Genomic DNA, 26002 nt, shown 5'->3' with positions numbered 1-26002 from the left:
GATGGCCGATTTCAAAACGCTGCTTCATGAAGCTTCGAATCTTTTGTTTCGAATCAGTGGTTCGGAGCGCTGCCAAAGTCACGTGAACCATTGAAATTTCGAAACACTTATGAGGTAACGAAGCCTCGTTTACTGAAATCACGTGAATTTGGCAGTTTGAGATTGTTTGATACACGCTCCGAACCACTGAGTCAGAATCATGTTGTAGATATCTTACAACAAGTCAAAATTGAATATGTCGTCTGGAATTGGAATTTTGAGTAAATTACTACTAAAAGAGCCAGGAATACTTAAAGAGATAGCTCATAAAAGGATATATTTTGAAGAATGTCGATCACCAAACAGTTGATGGACACCATTGACATCCATAGTATGGAGAAAAAAAAGTAAATGGGAGTGTTTAATTACCGACATTCTTCAAAATATCTTCTTTTGTGTTCAGCAGAAGAAAGAAATTCATACAGGTTCGGAACAACTTGAGGTTGAGTAAATAATGACAGAATTCATTTTTGGGTGAACTATCCCTTTAATGCAACACCAGCTTGCCATACTCGCTACCCTCGCTCGCTCTCTGGAGAAAAACAGCACATGCTATGCGCTGCGGATCTCAAGGGAGCCGTGCAAAAACAACAAGCATTGGATCCTCAAGCCAAGCCCCTTTGCGCGGAAACTTCTGTCTCTGCATATATTAACATCCACGTGTACATATCACGACTGTACATGATTAGGTATATTGCTATAAAGTACATAACTTAAATGGTTTATATGGCAGCCGGTTTTATGATATCAGCACTTTCAAATTTGAAATCATATACATATATATTTTTTAAATGTGTATTGTAATAATGCACACTATTAGACAATTTTAAAATTACTAATACTAATGCTACTATTACTACTACTACTACTACCTAATAGATATAATAGTTATTATCATTCGGTTAATTATAATTTTTAAATTCTGCCTATTAAATGTCAGAGCTCATGCATATGTTTGTATTTAGTCTTTTAATTATTCAGAAAATAAGTTGCATTATTATTTTCCTCCTCAGTGCACTCAGCCTGTGGTCCAGCCAAAGAGCGCTGGAGTATGTTCATAATAAAGACGTCACCCTGTGCTTTGACCGTGCCAACCAAGTGCGCAGCTCTTAACTGTACAACTACAATCTCGACATGCTTACGAACGACCGAGGAATCCTCACATCCCCTGCGCTCGTCAACACAAACATTCTGGCACCGACATCTGCAGTGGGTCGGTAGCCAGGACACCGTTTTTCACTACAGGACGTTTTTGGGCACGCGGACTTCTTTGCTGCGCACTTGAAGCTGAAGCTGATTCGCGAGGATTTAAAGGAAGGAGCAGGGACTCTTAAGGTATTTCAAACTGCGACAGCGCCTATGAGCATCGTTATCCAGCATGTGCGAGAGAGAAAGAGCATGTGTGCACGACATGTTTAAATCGTCTTAGCGTGTATCGTTTGCTTCACAGCTTCTCGTGCAAATATTTTCAACGTGTGGCGTTGTTGACGCTTAGCGTCCTTCATTATGAACGCTTTCGTTCGTGGCCCGTGTAGCCTTGCACTATCCCTTTCCAAACCTTTTATATTTGATTTTAGTTTCTCGAAAGTTCGAGAAAACATTATTGAGGGGTTAAGAAATGGTGAAAAGTGTACTACGCACTTATCCGCACCGTGGTGATATGAGCTCGCGAGAGAGACACGCCCACTTCCAGTGTGTACGCGTGAGGAGCGCGTGTTTTTCCGTGCACAGTGTCACTTTGATGCTATTTGCATAAGCAGTTTTCTTCCTGACAGCCAATACGTTTTTATCATTTTCCATCAAATTATTATCGAGTTTCGTTAATCTTAAGTACTAATCTGAATTGGAGACCTTTAAATGGTGTGTAATGCGGAATGTTGGTTGTGTTTTGTGAACTGCAGGGGGCAGTGAGTGAGTCCTATATGAAGTCAGTATTGAATGATAAAGTTTGAGTCATGCGATTTATAGGTCCCTTGAGTGTGTGTGTGTCTCCGTGAAAGAGAATGAGTCACATCTGACGGGAACCCTTCTGGAAGGTGCTGTTTATCACATCCCAAACAATATGTTTTGCATGAAGATGAGGCTATGGAATCATGCAAATAAATATTAATACATAGGATTTTATGTACCATATCTCCATTTTATTTTACACCCTAACTTGTGTTTGTTGTACATTTTATAAAATCCTTAAACATTCTGTTTATTTCCAGCTTTAGAAAAAAAGTCAATGCTTTCTGAATGTGTGCTCAACTATATGTATATTTATTCCATACACAAGTATTGCTCCTGTCATGGAGGAGGTGTCAGGTCCCCGGTCCTGCACTGCAAAGCCCCCTCGCAGTCTGCTGGAATGGAAGAAGAGAGTCAAGTCTGAGTACATGAGGTTGAGACAGTTGAAACGCTTCCGCAAAGCTGAGGAGGTCAAGGTAGAAAGTCTTTTGCAGTTGCACTTTTTTTTTTTTACTCTGTCAGACCTTTCACTATGTCTTATTCTGTATTTTTCATTTCTCTCTTCTTTAAAAGTTTTTATATACACTAATGTTCACTGTATTTTAAAAAAAATTAATACTTTTATTCATCAAGGATGCTTTAAATTGATTGAAAGTGACAGTTAAGACATTTATAATGTTACTAAAGATTTCTATTTCAATAAATGGCATTTAAAAAAAAAAAATTCTATTAATCAGAGAATCCTGAAAAAAATGCATCACAGTTTTCAAAAAACAACAACAAAAAAAACATACAACCGTTTTCAACATTGATAATAATAAGAAATGTTTCTTTAGCATCAAATCATCATATAAGAATGATTTCTGAAGGATCATGTGACACTGAAGACTAGAGTAATGATGCTGAAAATTCAGCTTTGCATCACAGGAATGAATTACATTTTAAAATAGTTCACAATATTACTGTTTTTACTGTATTTTTGATCAAATAAATGCAGCTTTGGTGAGCATAACTGAATTCTTTCAAAAACATAAAAACAATCTTACTGACCCCAAACTTTTAAATGGTAGTGCATTTATTTATTTATTTTGTTAATCATTCTACTTTCTTTTATTTTTCTTGATATTTTTCCATGCTGTTCTAATTTCTTAAATTTAGCTTTCAGTAGAGTTGGTACTGAAATTTAAGAAATGTGACGCTTTGAGTGCTGTTGAGTGGATTCATAAACACCTCTGATTGGCCATTGTGTTGACGTGCTCATCCGATATGTCTGTGATTGGCTTCAATGATCAACGCTTCAAAAACGTTGTAAATAGTTATCAATTACGCTCTTCAACGAGCGCTTACACAGATACACACGGGAGCATTTGAAAGCAGGCGTCTATCACGGACCAGACACATGCTTTCAAACACTTTCAAATTCAAACACTTCTGTGTGCTTTCAATCACTCCTGTGCGTTGATCGTTGTAGCCAATCACAGACATATCCGATACAGTCTTCGTGTGTGTGTGTGTATGTATGTGTTTTTCACAGGCTCTATTCCAGTCGAATCGCCGTAAGATTGAAGAAAGAACTGAGCTGCTGAATGAGGAATGGTCCAAGCTCCGAATCCAGTCCATTCCTCTGTCCACAACCGGTGGCTCTCTGCCCAACAAAAAGGCAAGAATGACACAGTTGGGGACCTTGACTACCACTAACCGCTGTCAGTCATCCTGCATCTGCTCTATGACACTAGATCGCTTTACTGTGAATTGAACCTGCTGCTAATTCAGCACAAGACTGTCCCCTCTAGCTGATTTATGAGCTGAATCAATACATAGTCAGCTTTGCCTTGGCATTTTCCAAACCTAATTTATTCTAACAAAATGCCAGTAATGACTCAAGATCAGGTGCCACAGTTCGCCTTCCATTTCCTGCAGTACCCACTTTATCATACAGTACCTGACAAGCGTTTAGATCATTCTAATGATGTTATTAATGGACTGACTGTGGCACAGTTAACCTCTAATTAATTAGTCCGGGCAAATATTACCAGTAGACTGGTAAAAATGCAGCAAGGTGTGATTTTTTTTTTTTTTTTTCACTTTATAAAATTGCTCTGTTGCCAAAAATGTATTTGTATGTTTGCCAAGTCAGCGCTCAATATCTAAAACTCCTGTGATATCCACAATAAAAGCAGCCGGCGGGCACAGCAGAGCTTAGTTCTCTGTGGAAGACAGAGAGACTGCTCCACATACCAGCACAGCTGGATCCTGCATGCAACAGCACTGCAAAACAATACCACACTTGAAGTTCTTCAGATACACCAAACCAAATATTTTTGATTAGTGGATTATGATTTTGTCACAAATGTAAATGTGTATTCACGAGCACACACTTGTACCCAGTTTGATTTTTCTGTCTAGTAGTTTCTATCACTGATTTGGTGTGATATTTTAAAGGGATAGTTCACCCCTAAAATTTAAATCCTTTCACTATTTACTCACCTTCATGTTGTTAAGCGGGACTGAAACTTTCATGCTTCAAAAAGGACACAAGAACATCAAGTATCATAAATGGTCTGTATGATTAGTGCACTATATTCCTTCTGAAGCTTTGAGTGATGAACAGACAAAAATATAAGTCTCTAACACTTTTGGCATCCACCCTTGATCTCAATACCATGCTTATGAGCAGAATTGAAGAGTTCATTTGCAAAAACAGATAACTCCATTTTTATTAATTCTCACAAATCATGTTTTTTTTATTGTGCATTCCAAGTATTATCAATCAAAGTGCAGTTGGGTTGTTTTAATTAAGTAATAGTAACTCCAAAAAATACAGGTAACTTACAAAATTAAAGTTCATTGAAAGTATGTGTTTTGTATATATTAAAAGTTTGTTTTTTAGCAAAAGCAGATAACTCCACATTTCATGTTTCAGAGTTAAACAAAACCATTGCTTTGAAATTGCATTTAAAACACACAAACACACACTAACAGATCGGCACACACATTTACGCACACAATACCGGCTTTTCTGATTAAACGTATTTAGGGTTCTGAACGTGCTGTATGTGGAGAATAACGCACAGCAGTCAGTTCATTTTTATTTTTATTTTTTTTAAATGTGCCACTTATTGGTTTTTGCAAATGAACTCTTCAACTGATGACTGATATGTGAAACTTTTCAATGAATCAGTTGATCTAGTACACACAACTGGTCTAAATACATAGTTCAGTCGTGAAACTCTAACTGAGCATCAGCCAACCAGATGTACTTCCTAATCCACATAAACACATACATTTGTACCCTAGCCTGGAATCTCCCTGCTGCGTGGGGATGCATTGTATGAACTACTTTTACAATGCTTGTGCATCCTTATTGAAAGCCTTCAACCATGTTTATTGTAAAATGCATGGAAATGAGTGACAAGTTTAATTCTTGAAAATGTCTTCTTTTATTCTGCCCTATAAGAAAAGTCATTTCGGTTTGCATTAGCATGATGATTACAGAATTTTCATTTTTGGGTAAACATTTTCTTTATTAATAGATAATTATTTATTTTTATTCAGTGATCTGTTTGTAAACTAGGAAAAATGTATTCAAATGCAACTAATATAAAATTAATATATATTTAAATTACATTGGCTAATTAATATATGTAAGGCTAAAGCAATTTAACAGTTGTCTAATAGTTCTGAGTGACACTTTGACTTATCCTTTGTTTTCCTGTGTTCCTTTTCTTGTCCAATCACAGTTGTGCATGGTAGAGTTTGGCTTTCCGTCCTTTCCGAACCAGGCCGTTGCCATGCGTCCCTTGACAACTGTTGCTGGGATACCATTCATGTACTCCTGGTCCCCTTTGCAGCAGAACTTCATGGTACTGGATGTGGACAATAAGCGCACGCACATTAACACATAAAAAGCACTCTATCATGATCACCATTAGCAGCCTGCGTCTGCAGAAAAAGAAGGAGAGAGAAAAGCATCATTTTATGACACTGGTCATTTTAAAAGTAGGTCACCCTGCAGCAGCGCATTCACATGTTGAGACAGCCCTAAGCATGTGTTTTTGAAATCATCTCTCAGGTAGAGGAGGATGTGCGTCTTTAAACACCTACACTCACTTACAGGCACAAATATAGGCATATACAAAAACACCCACCTGCAACGCACATTTACAGTATCGTTCTGCATTTCTCTCTCATTTAAAAAAGCCTCACTAATGCAGTGAAAAATCACAGCCCTCTTCCTACCATCTTTTTTCCCTCTCTTTGTCTCCGAGGTGGAAGATGAGACGTTTCTGCATAATATCCCTTACATGGGAGACGAGGTGTTGGAACAGGATGAGGCTTTCCTGGAAGAGCTTATTGATAATTATGATGGGGTGCATGGTGACAGAGGTGAGCATTACAATACATATTTTACACACATTACCACTACCACCAGGCATCACAAGACCTGGACTGAATCTCTTCTGGATGTTTTAAAGACACAGGAGTAAAGAAAGTAAATAAAATTTACTACAGTAAAAATTGGTTATTATTACCATGTTTTATTCAACCACTCAATCCTAACATACACTAACTACCGTTAAAAGTTTGGGCTGCATTTTTTGATGGAAAATATAAAAATAAAAAATAAAAATAAAACATAAAAAAGTAATATTGTGAAATATTATTATAATTTAAATTAGTTGTTTTAAGATAAAATTTAATTTATTCCTGTGATGCAAAGCTGAATTTTCAGCATCATTACTCCAGTCTTCAATGTCACATGATCCTTCAGAAATAATTCTAATATGATGATTTGATGCTCAAGAAACATTTCTGATTATTATCAATGTTGAAAACAGTTGTGTCGCTTAACATTTTTTTCAGGATTCTTTGATGAATAAAAGGTTCAAAAGAACAGCATTTTTTGAAATAGAAATCTTTTGTAAGATTATAAATGTCTTTTCTGTCACTTTTGATCAATTTAAAGCATCCTTGCTGAAAGAAAAAAAATCGTACTTACCCTAAACTTTTGAATGGTAATGTAGATGCTGTTCTTCATCTTGTTGTGGTATCAATTTATCGTATGTTTGTGAGTGTTAGCAGTGTGATGTACATAAGTATCTTGTACCTTGATAACAGAGGGAGGATTCATAAATGATGAGATCTTTAAGGAGCTGGTGGAGGCATTGAGCCAATACTCAGACCCAGAGGAAGAAGAGGAGGAAGAGCCTACAGAGAGGGCAGAGAATAAGGAGGAGGAGGAGGAGGAGGAGGAGGAGAAAGGGATTCAGAAAAGTGTAGCAGAAGGACCTGAGGAGTCAAAAGGGGGCTTCTTCAAGAGAAAGAGGAGGAGCACTGCTGAAGGTGAGCAGAAACAAAATAATGAATAATTCTGATAGTAAAAAATACACATAAATATATATTATATAATACATTTTAAAAAAGTATATTAATTATTTGTATAATTAAATAATTTAATTTAATTGGATTAATTTTTTAAATGAAAAATACAATTAAATGCTTTTGTATTATAAAAATAATAATATCTTTTTATTTTATTATCTTTTAAGTTTGACGGCCATATGTTGTGTCAAATTACCAAAGAATTAGGGCTTTTAATAGACAGTTTGCAGTATAGCACTGTACGACCAGAGACACTAGAGTTGAATTTCACTGGTTGAACATCAAATTGACTAGAACTCACATGTGTTGCCCATCAGATCAGCCTCTGTGTGTCTGTCTCTACGTGTAATTGTTTGCTCTGAGTGCCGCCTCTATTCCCAGGGAGAGCTGGGTAAACCTGTTTGTTCATTCAGTTTGTTTTAGGCCAGTATCCCGTTACAGTACACACTGACCCCTACGCCACAGCAAAGGAAACATGCACACACACACATAAGCACTAGTATACTTTTACTTTATAAGTCAAATTTTGGAAATGCTGATTTTGCTCTTGCTTTCCCATCACCAGGAAGAGAGCTCTCCACTAATAAGAAGATTCCTCATGACAAGATTTTCACAGCTATTGCGTCCATGTTTCCATACAAAGGCACCATGGAGGAGCTGAAGAACAAGTAGGGCACACTATTGAAAAACTTTTTTTTTTAGTTTTTAGACTTCCTTTTTTTAGAAAGAAATGGGATCAGGACATGAAGCAGGCTGGATTCAAACCTGCCTCTTTCAAATGTGTAACGTGTAGAGTGCGTGGGCTGATCCTGTCAACATCTGATCCTTTTAATAGTGAAACTTTGTATGCAAATGTGAATTGTGTATTTTAATAACTTTTCAATTTTTTTTCCTGAACACTCCCCCGTCTGCCATTGTTTGGACAACCAGATGTGCTTGTTTTAGATGGATTTTCAGTTCAGTCCTGTTAAATCCAATTAATTTCTATTTAACTTATTTTGATTTCATTTCAAAGTTGCACACCCTGTCGCATAATGCTGTCCCAAACAAAAAACTTTATTCAACAAGCTTATGCAACCATAATGGCAAACCTAACATGCATGCACATTCTTCACTTGAATAGGAAAGAATATGTCATGCCAATTTAAAGCCGTGGTAAATGAAGGTTCATGGGAAGCTCCTCGGGCTCTGCTGTCAGCTGGCTGTGCAGCCCCCGCAGCAGCAGTGGAAACAAAAACCCGTCACACTTTGCATTATCATCCAACTGTTTACTGTTTCATGTCATTATTGTTCATTCCACCAGCTGTGCTCATTTTATTTCTTTCCACTGGCTGGGGAAATCTGTGGGTGAGAGTTGTATTTAATGCCCTGTTATGTTTGTAAAACAAATTCAGCACGTTAAAGGGATAGTTAATCCAAAACAGAAGATTCTGTCAACATTGTATTCACCCCAAACTTGTATGACTTTATTTCCTTTTTTTTTGGAGCAAAAAATACATAAAATACACATACAGTATAAATTACACACAAAACTACAGTTGATACTAGTGACCACAGCTGATAATAATGGTTTTGGAACAGCATGAGCGTCAGTAAGTAGGCTTTAAGTAAAGTGTTACCTTTCATTTTTTAAGTGAACGAATGCTAAAAGCATCTACTGATCTTTGACACCATAAAAATACAACACTAAGACACAATGATTCCCAAACTCTAAATCCTCATATAATGCACTGTTCTCCCACATACACTACCATTCAAAGATTAGGGGTTGGGTTTTTTTTAATTAATCCTTTTATTCACAAATTAAAATGATCAAAAGTGACAGTAAAGACATTTATAATGATAAAAATTTATCAGCAAAACCATTTTCAACATTGATAATCATAATAAATGTTTCTTGATCATCAAATCAGCATATCAGAATGATTTCTGAAGGATCATGTGACACTGAAGACTGGAGTAATGATGCTGAAAATTCAGCTTTGATCACAGGAGTTAATTACATTTTAAAATATATTAAAACAGATATCTTAAAACAGTTATCTTAAATTGTAATAATATTTTACAATACTATTTACTGCATTTTTCAAATAAAATAAATGCAGCCTTGGTGAACATGAGACTTCTTCCAGCCCCCAAACTTTTGAATGGTCATTTCAGTTTTAGTTTTTTTTTTTTTTTTTTTTTTGCTTCAACAATAATGTTTTTACAGTGACATGCTTTAGTTTTTACCCCTTACCATAGCTTAAACATCCAGCCCTCCCCCACCAAATAAATAAATTACACAATATAAAATGAAATAGCTAAAACAGCACAGATAAAAAGAAAATTAACAATTAATAAATACACAAATCAATAAAGAGTTGGGTCAAAAAAAATAGTTTTGACTTTACAGAAAATGTAGGCAACAGCACACACATATAGGTGAAATTTGATGAGAAAAGTAGATTAATATTTCTCTTTTCATGATACATTGAAAACAGAAAATGATACAGAAAATGACCCCACGTTTTCATATACAGCTCATGACGTCCTGAGGCTTTGAATATCACACGTTCATACAGTTTTAGATTTTCAATTTTGTTTTGCTGCTGTTACAAGTAATAATGTAATACTGTATTTTTCTCTCTTTCTTGCAGATATAAGGATCTCCTGGAGCCGTCCAGCCCTGTGAAGTTGCCTCCTCTCTGCACGCCCAGCATGGATGGCCCCTTTGCCAAATCTGTTCAGAGAGAGCAAAGTCTGCACTCTTTTCATACGCTTTTCTGTCGCCGCTGCTTTAAATACGACTGCTTCTTGCACCGTAAGACATTATAATGTCCTTCTCTAGTCTGCAATGCAATTATATGTTTGGTATTAATTTTTATATCATGTACAGTTTTCATCAGTACATCAAACATACAAATAGCCTCTGTTTAAACCTGCCATTAAAGTTAGTCTCAAATGATCTGATCAAGCTGTCCGCCAAGATTAATGCTACAGATGTGATGTAATGTTTGTGCTCAGCTTTCCATGCGTCTCCTAATGTATATAAGAGGAAGAATAAAGAGATCCGTATGGAGACAGAGCCCTGTGGACTGGACTGCTTCCTGCTGCAGGTACTGTTTACTGTCAATTTATAATTGAATTAGATCCTGTTTATTTTTTAATAATCTTTATCTTTCTCCCTTCTTTGGTCACAGAAAGGAGCAAAAGAGTTTGCTGATCAAAACATGCTGAGGTCTCAAAGGCCCCGGCGTCGACGCCGACAGCCCCGCCCCTCAAGTTCATGTGGCCCCTCAGGCTCCGGTGAGGAGGGAAAAGAAGGAGACAGCGACCATGAGACCACCAGTTCCTCAGGTACACACACCAATGTGCATAAACATAAACATACAAAACAAAATATGCATATCCTCACCTTAATGTACAGTGGATAAATGGTTAATAAAGACCAAAATAACAGAAATGAAACACACAGGAAAACCTTCCATTGCTAAAAATAGCATTGCCATAATAAAAAAAAAAAACCTCTTGTCCTGTGGACATGAGTTGTTTGACTCTATTGCACCAGAGACTGAAAATAGTTTTAGGAACACAAGAACATTATTAGGAAGGCAATAATTATTATTTTCGCCTGTTGGATGCTAAAATTCTAGATGATAAAGATTAGTAAAGACAAAATACTATAATTCCACAGACCTACATTTAAGGGAGGGATCCAAGCTTTATTTAGAGAGTATGATAGAGATTTTGGGGGTGGGTTTGATTTTGACTTTCATCAGTAAGTAAACATCCAAAATCAACATATCCTAGCAATCACCAGTACACCCTAGTAACCACATAGAAATGCACTAACAACAACTTAAACCTCATTGCAAATTTTCTTTAGGGATGCACAATGTATCAGTACCATTTTTTAAAATGAAAATTCTGTCATTACCCTAATGTCCTTCCAAACCCGTAAGACTTTCGTTCATCTTCGGAAGACAAATTAAGATCTTTTTGATGACAGAATGCTGTCAGATTTCCTTCCATTGACTGCATTTGTAACTACCACTTTGATGCTTTAAAAAATTCATAAAGAGATCGGAAAACGAATCCATATTAGGGCTGCATGATTTATCTTGATTAAACCGCATGCAATTTGGCAAAGTCTGCGATTGTTTTATGCGCAGCTTGTCAGAGCTTTACGGCTCTGTGATCAGTAGTAAATGCTTTTCCATCTGAAAGCCAGAGGGCTCTCTTGCGCAGAAACTCCAAATATGCCCTGCCGCAGAAGTAGATAACACGCGTCATATCGCTGTAGCTAAATAAACTGAAGATTGAAACACTTTGATTGATTAAACATGACTAATAAACACATGACTGCCTTATTCTGTGTAAGAAGCCACATCATCTCACAGAAGGATGCTCAACTGTCTTTACGAAGTGAGTTTGGAGTAAAAACATGTTATTAAATGTTGTCTTTTGTTGGACAAGATGTTAATAAATGCTTCTCATGTCTGGAAAGATGTTTGACGCATGTTGCTTTTTCAAATGTACATTATAAGCGACTCAAACTCGCAGTGCTATCAGATGGATTAGCATTTGGAGCCATATTTCATTTACAAGCTGTGCATAAAAAAATAATTTTAGCATAAAAAAAGCCTTTGCGATTTTATAATCACACTAAAAATCGAGTTTTAAATGTTATTTTTCGTATCGTGCAATAAAACGTGCAGCCCTAATCCATAAGAATCGATCACTTGTTATGATGAAAAAATTTAATTTAACCTTTAATCACATGTAAACATTGATCAGCGAACATAAGCAGAAGCTCAACCTAACTTGAATAACGCACAAGAACAAACCTCTTCCGGAAGCTCAAATATGCTGCATAACACACGAGAATGAACCTCACTGGTTACGCAGCACGTTTGAGCTTCCGGAAGAGGTTTGCTCTTGTTATGTGCTACATAAACATTGAACAACTATTTAAATGTTGATCAGCAAGCTCATTGGCTACAGATGCAACAGGAACCAATTAGCTTGTGCCATGTAGTTAATGATGTGATTGTCAGCAGGTTGCATTAAGAAGATCAGTTTGCACCATCTAGTATTTCATGAGAGAACTTGGTATTTATTTGAAATAGAAATCTTTTGTAAAATGATAAATGTCTTTACTGTTACTTTTGATCAATTCAATGCATCCTTGCTAAATAAAAGTATTAATATCTTAAAAATAGACACCTAACTTTTCTATTCAGTTCTGATTTACTTCAGTAAAGAGTCAGACCGACACAATGTTTTGGATGAAAACCTGTCATTTACCTGTGTGAATGTTTGTGTGTCAGAGGGTAACTCTCGGTGTCCCAGTCCCACCAAACTGAGACCAGGGGAGGAAGGAGCAGAGGAGTCTGAGTTGCCTCCTCAGTGGAGTGGAGCAGAGGAGTCTCTGTTTAGAGTCCTGCACGGCACATATTACAACAACTTCTGCTCTATTGCACGACTCATTGGCACAAAGACGTGTAGAGAGGTGTGTACAAAAATGACATAGAACAGGAGGTCAAATATGTATCTTTTGCTTGTTTGATAATGTCCATTTGTAGATAATTACTGCAGATTTAAAGTAAATGCAATTATGTTGAATGTGCAAAAAAGTTCTACAATATTTACTCAAAAGTAAAGTCAACAAAAAATATGTCCGTTTAAAAGAACGACTGTGTGCATGTGTGCCTGTGTTTTTCCCAGAAAGACTGTGGTTTGGCTAACTGGAAATGTGATTACCTCAAATCATGTGTTTTTCTTTCATTTAGGGAATGGTCCAAATCTTTTTCTAGAAGAGTGTTGTTTTGATTGTGTGTTTATGTGTGTATGTGTGTGTTAGTGTGTGCGAGCTCATATGGCAAAGATCAACATGATAATGAGCGGTTACGTCTCAGTTGGGTTTCAAAGTACTGACTAACGCCCATTAAGTGTTGCGGTATGTGTGGGGGAATGTACATGTTGCAATGCTCTGTCTGTGTTTATGTCTGTGTGTGTCTGTGTCAGGTATACGAGTTTGCAGTGAAGGAGGTGCTGATTCACCGTGTTCCACTGGAGGATGGTGGGATCTCACCTCAGAAGAAAAAACGAAAGCACAGGCAAGATGTTCACACACCATCCACCTTCACCTGCTTCATATTCATGCTTTAATAAGCTAGATGTTACACAGGCAGCAAAATACGGACACTAGAGATCAACAGTGTTTCTGTTTGTTTAATAGGTTATGGGCTAAGATACAGCTGAAGAAAGGTAAGAATCTCAACTGAAATACCAGACTGAGACGTGGTTTCAGTGGCTTGGCAGGTTCAGGAATAGACAAACGGAAGGAAAAGTCATGGAGATTTCTATAGTTAGGGCGATTCGACATTCTGACTGGCGATTGGTAGTCAGATAGATAATGGCAATTATTAAATTAACTCTTTCCCTGCCAGCGTTCTTTAAAAAAAAGTTGCCAGCCACCGCCAGCATTTTTGATCATTTTCACATTTTTTTTCATGGCCCCCAGAATATTTTTATATGAATATCTGAACATGAAACATGAAATATAAAATAATTTTAGCTTCATGCATACTTTTTTATCAACACTTGAATGTGGGTATGTTTCAAAACAAAAAAGCTGAGAAAATCATGTTTTTGTCAAAGGCTATGTCTGGATCGGATGCAGAATGATGAACAAAAAACATAGATCGAGTCCATAAACACCCCCAAAGCATTCACCGGCCTATACCTCTTCCTGGGTCGATCTTTCATTCAGTACCGCTAGGCAGTTTTGATTTATATACTGTTTAATGATCGCTTTATTTTATTGCAGTGCTTTTTAAAGCAATGCTTTTATCACTTGTTTCTGCTTCTTTTTTGCCTGTGTTTTGATCCGGAGATTCTGTACTCTTTCAGAAGATGCATAATAGCGCCCTCAAGCCATATAACAGTGAAAACATGGATTGCTGGAAATTTACATTAATGGCGGGAAAGCGTTGTCATGACGGAAATTTCTGTCAATGACGGGGAAATATTGGTTAATGGTCTGTTTTGTTCATGTGCATTACATTGTAAGCTTATTAAATGTGGAAACAAAGTTTTTAAGACTTTGCAAATTAATATTGCACAGGGTAGAGTGACATTAACAAAATATTCTAAATGTTTCAGTTCTTTATATAACATTTATTACATTTTAAGTATTTAAAATGTACAATTCTTGGCATTTTGTTATAAAATGGCAGAAGGCCTATTGTCTATAGTCAATATAATTTAGTTCTAATCACTAAATACACAAAATTGCAATAACGCTTTACAATAAGGTTAATTTTTTAATGCATTAGGTATTATGAAATAACAATGAACAGCAATTTACAGTATTTATTAATCTCTGTTAATGTTAGATAATTATTTGTTTGATGTTTGTTTTTAATATTTAAACAATCTTTATGCAGTAATCACAAATGCCTGGATACATAATGGAATGTTTTTGTTCAAACTGCATTGGAACCTTTGTTATTACTCTTATTTACCTTCCTGTTTGTCATACAGACAACTCATCCAATCAAGTGTACAATTATCAGCCATGTGACCACCCTGAGCACCCATGTGATAGCTCCTGTCCATGTGTGATGACACAAAACTTTTGTGAGAAATTCTGCCAGTGTGATCGCGAGTGTGAGTTCAACACAAATGAACATGCACACACATGCAAACACATCAAATATAGACATACAAAAACATACAAGTTCAAGTATACAGTTCTGAAATAAAGGGATAAAAATATCCACTTTTTGTTTAGGAAAATTAAATAAACAAATAACATTTAATTTATAAAGAAATAAAATAAAGCTTTCAGTTTATGTGTGTGTGTGTATATATATATATATATATATATATATAATATATTTTATGATATAGAGAAAATGTTAAGGAAAGTTACTGTAGTTGTGTACTCTGAAGTTTCTTCCTCTTTCTCTCTTCCTTGACCTTATCTTACACTTTAAAAAAGATTATGTTGTGAATACATGCAATGTCTATAGAATTATGAATTTCTGGTGGTCAATTTACATTACAAGTTCTTCAATGCTGAAGGTGCAATGTCTGTACACCACTAGGGGGCGACAACAAAACAACATCAGACCCCTAGTGATGAAGTGAAGAAATTACACACTTTACCTTTAAAAAGTCACTGTACCATTTTGACCTTTGCTCAAATCATGTCATTTTGAACATCAGTTTATTTTAGGCATATGAACATCTCAAACATTCACAGGTCACCCTGACACAGTTTTCCCTCTGTGTTTGGTTCTAGGTCCGAATCGGTTTCCTGGCTGTCGCTGCAAGACTCAGTGTAACACCAAGCAGTGTCCGTGTTACCTGGCCGTGCGGGAGTGTGACCCTGACCTCTGCATGACCTGTGGGGCCGCAGACCACTGGGACAGCAAACAGGTCTCTTGCAAGAACTGCAGCATCCAGAGAGGACTCAAGAAGGTATGAACTACTTTTCAGTGACACTGTTAATGATTAACACATCTATCTGTCTGTCTGTCTATCAGTGGTGGACAATAACAAAGTATTTCTGCTTCATTACTGTACTTAAGTACATTTTTTCAAGGATCTATATAGTTTATAGCATTTTTATTTTGGGAAACTTTTACTTCTTCATTCCAAAGTATAATATTATATTTTTTTACTCCACTACATTCCATAAAAACATATTGTTCGTTATTTTGAACTGAAGAAATCGCCACAAAAGCGATTTTTTTCCAATGAGCCTGCTGAATTGGTTCACACATAACACTGAACAATTCATTTGTGAATTGGACTGATCCAATTGCAACTATTCTTGAGTCAACAACTCGCTGATTCAATGATCCTGTTTGAAATGAGCGAAGATCAGGGATATTGGAAGTTGAATGTGCGTGCAACTGATGGTGTGGAGATACTAATGAATTTTAGTATTGATTATTGTCAATGAAATCAAATTTAGGTCATGACTGTCAGTTATTTGTGAACTAAATCTGCTGTAAAAGGGCAGGTTTTAAGCCCATTGAAAGGCTTAAATGTGGACATGTTCGCATTTGTGTTGCATCTTCTGTATGAGGTAGAGGATTTTAAGTAAAATAACGTGAATTAATGCCCAAGCGTCTTCTTCTGCTGCAGTTACAGATGATATAAACTAGTATGTTTGCATAGAGTTCCTCTTAAAATGTTAACACATTTTGCACCATGTGACGTCTGTACATTGTATTTTTATACGAATTGTTAAAAAATTGTTTCAAATACTATATGATATATTAAGCAGACAAGTTTATAGTAATATTTTAATGGGGTATCTGTACTTTTAATCAAGTGCTTGATTTGTGTACACTGCTATCTATCTATGTAGTTTTCATCCAATATGGTACATGCTGATAATCAAAGGCAAATAAGAGATAAAGAAGATACTTTAGTCATATGAATGTTGTTTAACCTGTTTGCCAGCACCTGCTCCTGGCCCCATCTGATGTTGCAGGGTGGGGTACATTTATCAAAGAGCCAGTCCAGAAGAACGAGTTCATCTCTGAGTACTGTGGAGAGGTGTGTGGAAATCACACGCACCCCTAATGATGAGCAATAGATTCTGTGATTCTTCTGCTATATTCTTCAGTTATATTCTTAGAGGTCTGATTAATGCATTGTGTGTGTAGCTTATTTCCCAGGATGAAGCAGACAGGAGGGGCAGAATCTACGACAAGTACATGTCCAGCTTTCTGTTCAACTTGAACAATGGTAGAGGCTTCATTATATTATATTACATTATGTTACATTATATTAAATTATATTATATTATATTCATTTCACAAGTGTTTTTATTTAATTCCAGACTTTGTAGTGGATGCCACTCGAAAAGGGAATAAAATACGATTCGCCAACCATTCTGTCAACCCCAACTGTTACGCAAAAGGTACTTTATTTCATCATATAAATATCAAAGTGCAAAGGCAACACTGAGTTGAAGCTATTAAGCACGTCTGACACTGGTTATTATTGCAGTTGTCATGGTTAACGGCGATCACCGCATCGGAATCTTTGCCAAGCGCTCCATACAACGAGGAGAAGAGCTCTTTTTTGATTACAGGTAGGTTTTGTTAAACACTCATATATGTGTTCTAATGAGATTGATGATTTTGTGATGTTATTTTATTTTTTCTGCTTCTTAGGTACAGTCAAGCAGATGCATTGAAGTATGTTGGCATTGAGAGGGAAGTCGACATTGTGTAGATATGCATCTTGAGCGTGTCCACGTTTAGCTGGTAACATTTTTGCCTACCCACAATGCTTTGCACTTCACCGAGGGTGAGATTTAAGAATTCCTATGGGGCATATTTTTGTAATGACATCACAGATTGATCTGATGATGCAGTCAGAGTGTGATGTCACTACTTTAACCTGTGGTTTAACTGAATTGTCTAAACAAACGTTTTTGTTTACTTTTTTGTGATGATGTTTGTGATGACATTGAAGAAACCAAAAGGTGTCCTCAAAATGATAAATCCACTCCTCCACATTTGCACTATATGGCCAATACCACAGGATATCGATAGACGGCATCATTTTCTCTGTCATGGAAGGAAGAATGCCAGTTCAGACAATTGTCATGAAGTTTTTTTTCTTTCTTTTTTTTTTCTTTTTTTTAATCTTTCCATTCAAAAGGCTCTGTAAACAGCTTTTGAAATAGCTATAACCTCTATATGCTCAATATATACTGTAACTGCAAACTGAATGCATCACACCTAGCCGTTGTTGTTGTTTCTGGTCAAAATATTCTGTAGTGCAAAACATCAAGCAATATTTCATTGTTACATTTGCACTTATAGTCAGTCAGGTCAGTATCTTTTCTTTCTAGAACAAACTTCAGTAAACTTGTCTGCAACCTGGTGTCATTTGATGTTAGCCTGTTACTGTAATGTGCATTGCTCTTGCAGTCCATATCTATCTATCTATCTATCTATCTATCTCTCTCTCTCTCTCTCTCTCTCTCTCTCTTCATCAGCTGTAAGCTGCTTGCTGTATTGCACAATGCTGCCTCATTTTGTCAGATATTACTATTCTAACTAACATAGCACTAAGGCAGTTAATCTTCATTTCTGCTTAAACTGTATGAGGTTAAATATTGTTAATGTTGTGTAGAAATAAACAAAACAAGTAACCATATAAACCGACAGACTGAATGTGAACCGTGAGCTAAAGAGCGACTTAAAGGACATTGTTTAGCAGGCTTTTTTTTTTAAGAGTGAGTGTACAAAATAGGCCTTACAAGGGTTAGGATTTGGGTTTCACTGTACCATTTTATGTAAAATAAAGAGCTAAACCAAATGACCAAATTTGTTTAACATGCCCTAGATTGTAACTGCACTTCACATTTCCACTAAATGAACAATATGCTGAGAAAATAATTCCTAGTGTCTTGTAATTTTAGTTGCGTAACTATTTTGTGCTTTATATTTAACCCAATCACTGAAGCCCACAAAAAGAGCTTTCTGAAAAAATTCAAGTACAGTTGAGTTTACAGATGTGTTTAAAAGCAGGTATATGTGTAGAAAATGTAGTAATGTTGCGTTGGACACGTTTAACTCAGACATGAATTGTCTTTTGGCAAGTGACAAAAACAAGACATGCGCCTGTCTGAAATGATTCTTTTTAAAAAGAGTCCTCAGAGTTTTTGTTTCCTTCAGACTTTTTATTAAAGTGTCATTTGGGATTTGTGTTGATTCTACAGTCATGGTCATTTACAATGAGGATGACAATCAAAACCAGAACTAAAAAATTAAGAAAACTCAAAATGAACACCTTGTCACACCTGACCACAAAGCTGAAATTACCTTCTTGTAACAATTTGAGGGATAGCATTATAAGGTTTTTGTCTGATTCCATGAATCTAGTTAATCTTTTTGCCTTGGGTGTTCTCACAGGAATTATTTCTGAATCAACCTCATGGGCACAGTGGTAATAAAAGATAATTGTGATCACCTCAACATGAGACTGAATCTGCAACCTTTGTGTTAGTAACTCTAAGGTAGCATGAATCCTGGAAAGGAAAAAAAAAATGTCAGAAGCATTCATTTAAACTCAGTAGATGCTCTACCGATCAAAAGTTTGGGGTCTTTGAGATTCTTTGAGTCGCTTGCTTCCAAAGACTGCATTTATTTGATCCAAAATTCAATAAAACCATAATAATGTAAAAATATTACAATTTAAATGAACTTTTCCCATTGTAAAATATTTTAAAATGTACTTTATTAATGTAATGATTAAAAGCTGAAGTTTCACTCTGTCACATGATCCTTCAAAAATCATTCTAATGTGATGATTTGCTGCTCAAGAAACACTACTTAATATTATCAATGTTGAAAACAGTTGTGCTGCTTAATATTGTTGTACAAACCATGATACATTTTTTTATTTGATGAATAGAAAGTTCAGAAGAACATCATTTATTTGAAATATAAATCTTTTGTAACAATATAAATGTCTTTACTGTCACTTTTGATCAATTTAAACTTATGATCAATTGTTTTTGATCAATTTTACCCCAAACTTTTAAATGGCAATGTACTGAAGAATAAATAATGTTATATACTGTTTGCACCAAATACAAATACAGTAGCAACAAATATTTCCTATTTGGTCAAACAGGACTTATAAACAGGACTTAGTGCATTTGGAAAAGATGATAAAGAAAATATTTCACAGTGAATTATTGTGTTTCTATATACACATGAAAAAATGTTTTACATGTAAAATGGATCAAGGTCGCATATTAAGTGATACATTTCTCCAAATGAAACAAACGGACCTCCACATGATAAGTGATATGGTTTTCTTCAAACATTCAGTCAAATGTATGTCAGTGAGGTAACGTTCCTATTAGCTGCAGCTGGTAAAACCATTGACAGGGACGACGCACAATACCTCATTTACACAAACATACATCACACAGCTAGTGTTGAATATACCATCCGCTCTCTTCTCATTTCACATGAACATTCATTTGAAAACTACCACAATCTGGTGTAATCATTTATACTCACTATAAATTTTTTAAGTAAATGTCAAGTATGAGGAGACTTTGAAAGGTGTTTGTCCCTGTGCAATTTAATAGCATTTCATTCTTCTTTCAAGACTCTTTTCAAAGTAAAAATGAATTGAAAGTCTATATTCCACTGGTTTAGAGGATGATGGAAGGGAATAAGTAAAAGAATGAGGGATACATTAAAAAAAAAAAAAAAAAAAAAGAATAACAGAAGAGACAAAAGAGGAGGTTTAGAAACCTGGCAGAGGTCATGAGGTTAAGAGGTTAAAGCTGAACTTATCCATTCAACACTCATCTATTCAAAATACTCTCACTTGCCTACCTTTTTATACAAATTAGCATGATAAAAAGAGAAGTACACTTTTTTTATACATATACATAAACAGCATAATCTGTGGGTGAATATTATGCAATCTCTTTGATGAAAGCTCTTATGGCTCTTTTAAAGAAAGACTCAAGAACATGTGCCTGGCACTGGAAGCAGCAGATTCTTCTTTTTCTTATTGCATTTCGATGAAAAGTGCAGTAGTCATGCAAAATGCATAGCTTCTAAAGATAATATATGTGTTCTACCTTATTTGCTTTTTTGTTTTATTAGCTCGTTTTACATCTGGAAAGATGATGGAAGTGATCTAAGCTCTGAGTAAAACCACAGTCAAAACAGCTAAGTAGCAGCAGCAGCAATAATGGTGGCATACAGCAAATGCATGAATGAATTTATAAAAAAAACATGACTTTATACAAGGGCATCTTCCATCCACAGACGTCAGTCTGTGATGTGTGAAAGCCTCTCGAGCACAACAACCAGACTTGTGCTGAACTTCTCAGTGTTTCATGCTAAGAAAGCTTTCAAAGGTGACCTCGTGCAAAAATATCAGCTACTTTATGACTATTTCTGTCCAAACTCTAGATGGTCTCATTTTGAACTACCTTAAACAACCAGATTGCAATTTATGATATTAGAACATGTTAAGTTTGCTGTTCCCCTATATTCTAAAGATGGTATTTTAGTGTTTCTGTCATTGAGTTATTGATCCAAAGCTAAAACAAGTCTGTTCACCTTTTTCTGATTAATATATAGGTCCTATAGATTGTAGACTCCACGTGCCTCATTTATAAAGTATGCGTACGCACAGATTTGATCTTAGAGTGTGCGTATGCTTAAATCCACGGCAATGCTCATATTTATAAAAACGGTCTTTGACATGGAAAACAGACATAGCAGACGTACGCACTTTTCCTTGTCATATTACTACAGGTTTTTGAAAATCTAAGCTATTCTTGCTGCTCGCCAAGGATTTGGGCGATGACTGGTGATCTTTTATATGTAAATGACATTAATTAGGTGTCGTTTACAATGCGGAGAACTGAAACCATTCAGCTCGCGCAAGTTCAAGATCATTTGCAATTTATAGATTTCACATCTAAAAGAGAGGCGTACGCTTGTTTTCTGTGTGTACGTTCATTCTATGAATCACACATACGCACATCTGAGAAATGATCGTAAGATCAAATTTAGGACGGTTTCTGCGCAACATTTTATAAATGAGGCCCCACAACTACAAGTAAATACATTCAGGCAGCAGAAGATCCACACTATAAAAGTCTGTCTAGAACAGTTTTCCAAACTTTTTTTTTTGTCTTGTGTACCTGATAGGCCCATCAATAAGGCTGAAGTACCCCATTATTATTTTTACTGAAGAAAAAAACTAATTTTGAAGAAAAAATGTGCTATGAATGCAAAATCAACCACATAAATATAAATAAATAAATAAATAAATACATACATACATGTAAAACATGCACACATTACAAAATGTTTTCTTTCCTTTAAAAAAAACACTGGGAGGAAAAAAGATATTAATTCCAGTAAGTTTTTCTTTTTCTGTTTTTCCTGGTTGGGAATCACTGTTCTAAAACACTTTTTTTATCAATCCCGTGACATGAATATTGTGTAAACTGAACAGAAGTATGACTGTACACTATTATAAAAAAACTGTATCAGTTTGCTTTGGCCTATAGGAAGAATTCTCTTCAACAGACAGAAGACACGAGGAGGAAAACAGCTTAATCTCTGATCTGTGGGATGATTCTCATCTGACACAATACAAAATTATTCCTGCCTGCATTGGGTTTGTGAAATATAAAGAGATTTCTTCATTATAGGTCATTTAGAAGTTCAGTGTCAAAATGCCTAGAGAATGGCTTGAAAAGGCTGGTGTGTGTTGCTGTAGCAGCAGTGAGAAGAACACGTACTGTAACTCTCTATCCAATGCCATCACTGTTACCAACCCTGAGACATACAGTACAACACACCGTGTTCATGTCTGATGCTTGGGCAGATGGTTACACATCGACCATTGGCCTTTAGTCAAGAAACTTTTCTTTGTAGACCTTTCATGGATCCAATTTCACAAAAATGTCCTAATCTTCATAAATGTTACACCTCATTGTTGTTCACAAGCAATATGCAATATGGCTACTATCACAAAAACACCTTTCTGCAGTTTTTAAAATGCCACAGTAATAATATTTCCCCATATAGGTTATTGTTCAGCACATCATTGTGCTGTAAAGAAGCTGAAGCCATTCAATGCCATTTGACTCTCCATCTCTTATAAGCGCCGCGACCGAATTTAGGCAGTAGTATAAAACATATACTTAAATACCATTAGCTATGTCTGAGCAAATTCCTCCATACTATATGTTAATGAAGTTTTTCAGTGATGATAAAACAGATATGTGTAAACATATCTACATCTTCAAAACTTTGAAGGTTGTTGTGCATTTTGTGCAGATTCTCTCATTAACACAACAGCATGACTATGAAAAACGCTTACAGTAAATCTACACTACTTTTGCCAGTACACAATAATGAGCCAAAAAGATTTCACTTATTATATACAGGGTTCCCACAACATCAGACAAATGCATTTTCAATTTTTCCAGTCATTTTATAATACAGATTTTTTATTATATTATTTATTTTAGTTGTATTTTATTTATTTTTAAATCATTTTAAGTGAATTTTCAACCAATAAAATATTTTTGAGATGGACATAGCTAGAAAGATTTATGCTGACTACAGAAATTTCCAGATTTTTTTCAATATCCATGACATTTCTAGCCAGTCCTAGTCACAAAAAGTGAATTTCAGCACAACTAGAAAGATTTACATTAGCTATACGGAGAGATTTTTTTTGTTTTGTTTTTGTTTTTGTGACATTTCCAATCATTCTTGATTTTTAAAAATGAAATGGGTGTTGTAAAAAAAAAAAAAATATGAAAAATATTTCAAAACTGAAATATTGTTGAGATGGGTGGGCATAACTATAAAGAATATTCATTTTCAACACAAATTTCCATGACTTTTCCATGATTATATTCATTTCTAATACGTTTTTACAGGCCTGGAAATCACAATTCTAAAATTCCCTGATATTTCCAGGTCTCTATGACTGTGGGAACCCTGGATCAGTCTTTAAAAGTTTCCTGTAATGTTGCTGAGGCACTTCAGTCAGCCCGCACTGCCAGTGCTCATTGATCAGATGGTAAATTGTCAATAGCCTGCTTATTTTGAACCCTGCCAAAAGCACCAAATATCAGATTACACTGTAAAAATAATGGGACAGAAAAATAAATATACAGTTACATTACCATAAAGGCAAAAAAATACATTAAAAAAAATCACCTTTGCAATTCATTCCTCAGTCTTTTTACCTCCCTCATAATCACCATTACTCCTCTCTTTTCTTCCAGACATCCCTCAGTCTGTAGTTGTGTGTTATTCATTGGGACTTTCCTCCTGTATTTCCGGCAGGTTCTTTCTCTCCTTGCGCAGAGTATCAGTGAGGGGCCGAGAAGAGCTGGGGGACTCCAGCTGCTTCGGTTCATTAGTGTGGTAACTGCCTTTATACCTGTACAGGTAAATGTAGAGGCCGTACAGGATCAGGAAGAGCAACATCAGAGACACGGTCACGATTACTGTGGAGAAAAAGACACACAAACACACACACACATACACATAGAGAGAGCAGTCGTTAGCATTAAGCTTAATACTCTTATGGTGTTCTAGCTGAGCTGTCTGCAAATGATGGCTTAAACATAATTTGTATCATGTTGCAGAATTCACATGAGCGACTGCTGACTGTCGGCCCACATAAGCTTTACTCATAAGCTTTAAAGGGATAGTTCACCCAAAAAATGAAAATTCTGCCATCATTTACTTTCATGTCGTTCCAAATCTGTATGCTTTTCTGTGGAACACAAATGGAGAATTTTAATGCAACTCAATTCATATATATTACTTTTATGATAGTAACTTTTTTTTTTTTGATGTTCTAGTCATTTTGACATGGTCACTATATATGAATTGTTGTTATTATGGAAAAGAGCTGCATGAAGACTCTTCTATTGTTTCTTCTATTTATATTCTGCTGTGAGATCTGCACCCGCTGGCACAGGATTAAGAGTGTGGGTGTGTAGGAGAAACAAGTCTTGTTTATCCTGGAAAAGAGATGACAATCAGACAGAGAAGAAGAGGATTTGAGTTAAGCAACAAAGGATGATTGCAAAAAAATGAGCAAGGATACTGATAAATCTTTTAAAAGTGAAGTGTTCAATTTAAAAAATTGTCTTTGTTTTGATTGGTCTTTAGTCTCAAAATGATCTTGTTAGTATTATAAAAGAGGTTCTGTAACATTTACAGCAATGAAATGAATATAAAATACTAATGTAACAGTAACATATATAGCATTGTCATGGTCATTTGTAAAGATCTGATGCATATTACACCTTATTCTATATACAATATATTATCCTTATCCTTATGACACTTTATCACTGCGATACGTTTTTGTCATGTGCAGAAGCTCGGCTTTATGCAGAAGCTTATATTCCCATGAATGTTCCCTAATCCTATGTTCTGCAAATTAAGAGGATTTTAAAAATAGGTTTTAGCTTCACAAACAGAGAAGATCAGCATAATTTGCAAGACTGGCTGAAAGGAAATATAAGACAAAAAGAAAAAAAACATGGAGAACAGAATATAGAATTGTACTTTTAACAGAAATTGTTTTTTTGTCACTTTTATTGAGAGGATGGTGGAAATGTGACAGTAAGCAACAGGTATAAGAGGTGTTCGGAAAATAGTGCTAAATATTATTTAAAACAAGATAATAAACTGTGTGACTGTAAACTTACGTGTCATCCAAGGTGGGGTAACATCATCATGAATGTAATAAAAGACTAAAAAAAAAAAAAAATTAAAAACAACATTCAATCACAATGAAAAGTACAACCACTATAACATACTGTAAGAATAGAAATGTACCAAATTTCATCCTACTATTATTTACTTACACTACCATTCAAAAGATTGGGATCTGTAAGTTTTTTATATAAAACTCTTATGCTCACCAAGACTGCATTTATTTGATCAAAATACAGTAAAAACAGAAATATTGTGAAATATTATTACAATTTAAAGCTGAATTTTCAACATCATTACTCCAGTCTTCAGTGTCACATGATCCATTGGAAATCATTCTAATATGATGATTTGCTTCTCAATGT

The 26002-nt window shown here is 35.5% G+C and overlaps 2 protein-coding genes across 5 annotated transcripts in view; one reads left to right on the top strand and one right to left on the bottom strand.

The window, feature by feature from the left end:
* The first annotated feature begins 580 nt into the window (after positions 1-580).
* ezh1 (enhancer of zeste 1 polycomb repressive complex 2 subunit) lies at positions 581-18711 on the top strand. 4 transcript variants are annotated; one of them, XR_007929104.1, is made up of 22 exons: positions 582-728; positions 1053-1374; positions 2318-2465; positions 3524-3649; positions 5730-5852; positions 6258-6375; positions 7108-7332; positions 7937-8039; positions 10011-10174; positions 10378-10469; positions 10554-10710; positions 12684-12865; positions 13381-13472; positions 13595-13623; positions 14902-15027; positions 15665-15843; positions 16837-16932; positions 17043-17124; positions 17219-17299; positions 17389-17473; positions 17556-17691; positions 17860-18711. XR_007929104.1 is itself a non-coding variant. In XM_051887458.1 (21 exons), the coding sequence occupies exons 3-21, from the start codon at positions 2331-2333 to the stop codon at positions 17614-17616; spliced, it is 2256 nt and encodes a 751-aa protein (XP_051743418.1). In that variant the 5' UTR covers positions 582-728; positions 1053-1374; positions 2318-2330; the 3' UTR covers positions 17617-18711. The 4 variants fall into 4 exon arrangements, 3 of the variants coding, with proteins under 3 accessions (XP_051743420.1, XP_051743418.1, XP_051743419.1); XM_051887458.1 differs by having other exon boundaries at positions 17556-18711; XM_051887460.1 differs by lacking the exon at positions 16837-16932 and having other exon boundaries at positions 581-728; positions 17556-18711.
* A 1761-nt stretch (positions 18712-20472) lies between these two features.
* The window catches only part of cntnap1 (contactin associated protein 1), a 29297-nt gene continuing 23767 nt past the window's right edge, over positions 20473-26002 (bottom strand). The window contains exons 23-24 of the mRNA XM_051887457.1: positions 25631-25675; positions 20473-24412 (exon numbers count right to left, since the gene is read on the bottom strand). Of these exons, the coding sequence (XP_051743417.1) occupies positions 24213-24412; positions 25631-25675 (245 nt within the window). The 3' untranslated portion in view covers positions 20473-24212. The remainder of the gene's footprint in view (positions 24413-25630; positions 25676-26002) is intronic.

Source organism: Ctenopharyngodon idella, chromosome 3, assembly GCF_019924925.1.
Source record: "Ctenopharyngodon idella isolate HZGC_01 chromosome 3, HZGC01, whole genome shotgun sequence".
Classification (NCBI taxonomy): domain Eukaryota; kingdom Metazoa; phylum Chordata; class Actinopteri; order Cypriniformes; family Xenocyprididae; genus Ctenopharyngodon; species Ctenopharyngodon idella.
This window is presented reverse-complemented; position numbering and strand designations above follow the sequence as displayed.

Coding starts and splice junctions, on each gene's coding strand:
- ezh1 (XM_051887458.1), top strand. CDS start 2,331: ATGGAGGAGGTGTCAGGTCCCCGGTCCTGCACTGCAAAGCCCCCTCGC. Junction 8,040..10,010: donor ATGGAGGAGCTGAAGAACAA/GTAGGGCACACT, acceptor TCTTTCTTGCAG/ATATAAGGATCTCCTGGAGC. Junction 10,470..10,553: donor TGGACTGCTTCCTGCTGCAG/GTACTGTTTACT, acceptor CTTTGGTCACAG/AAAGGAGCAAAAGAGTTTGC.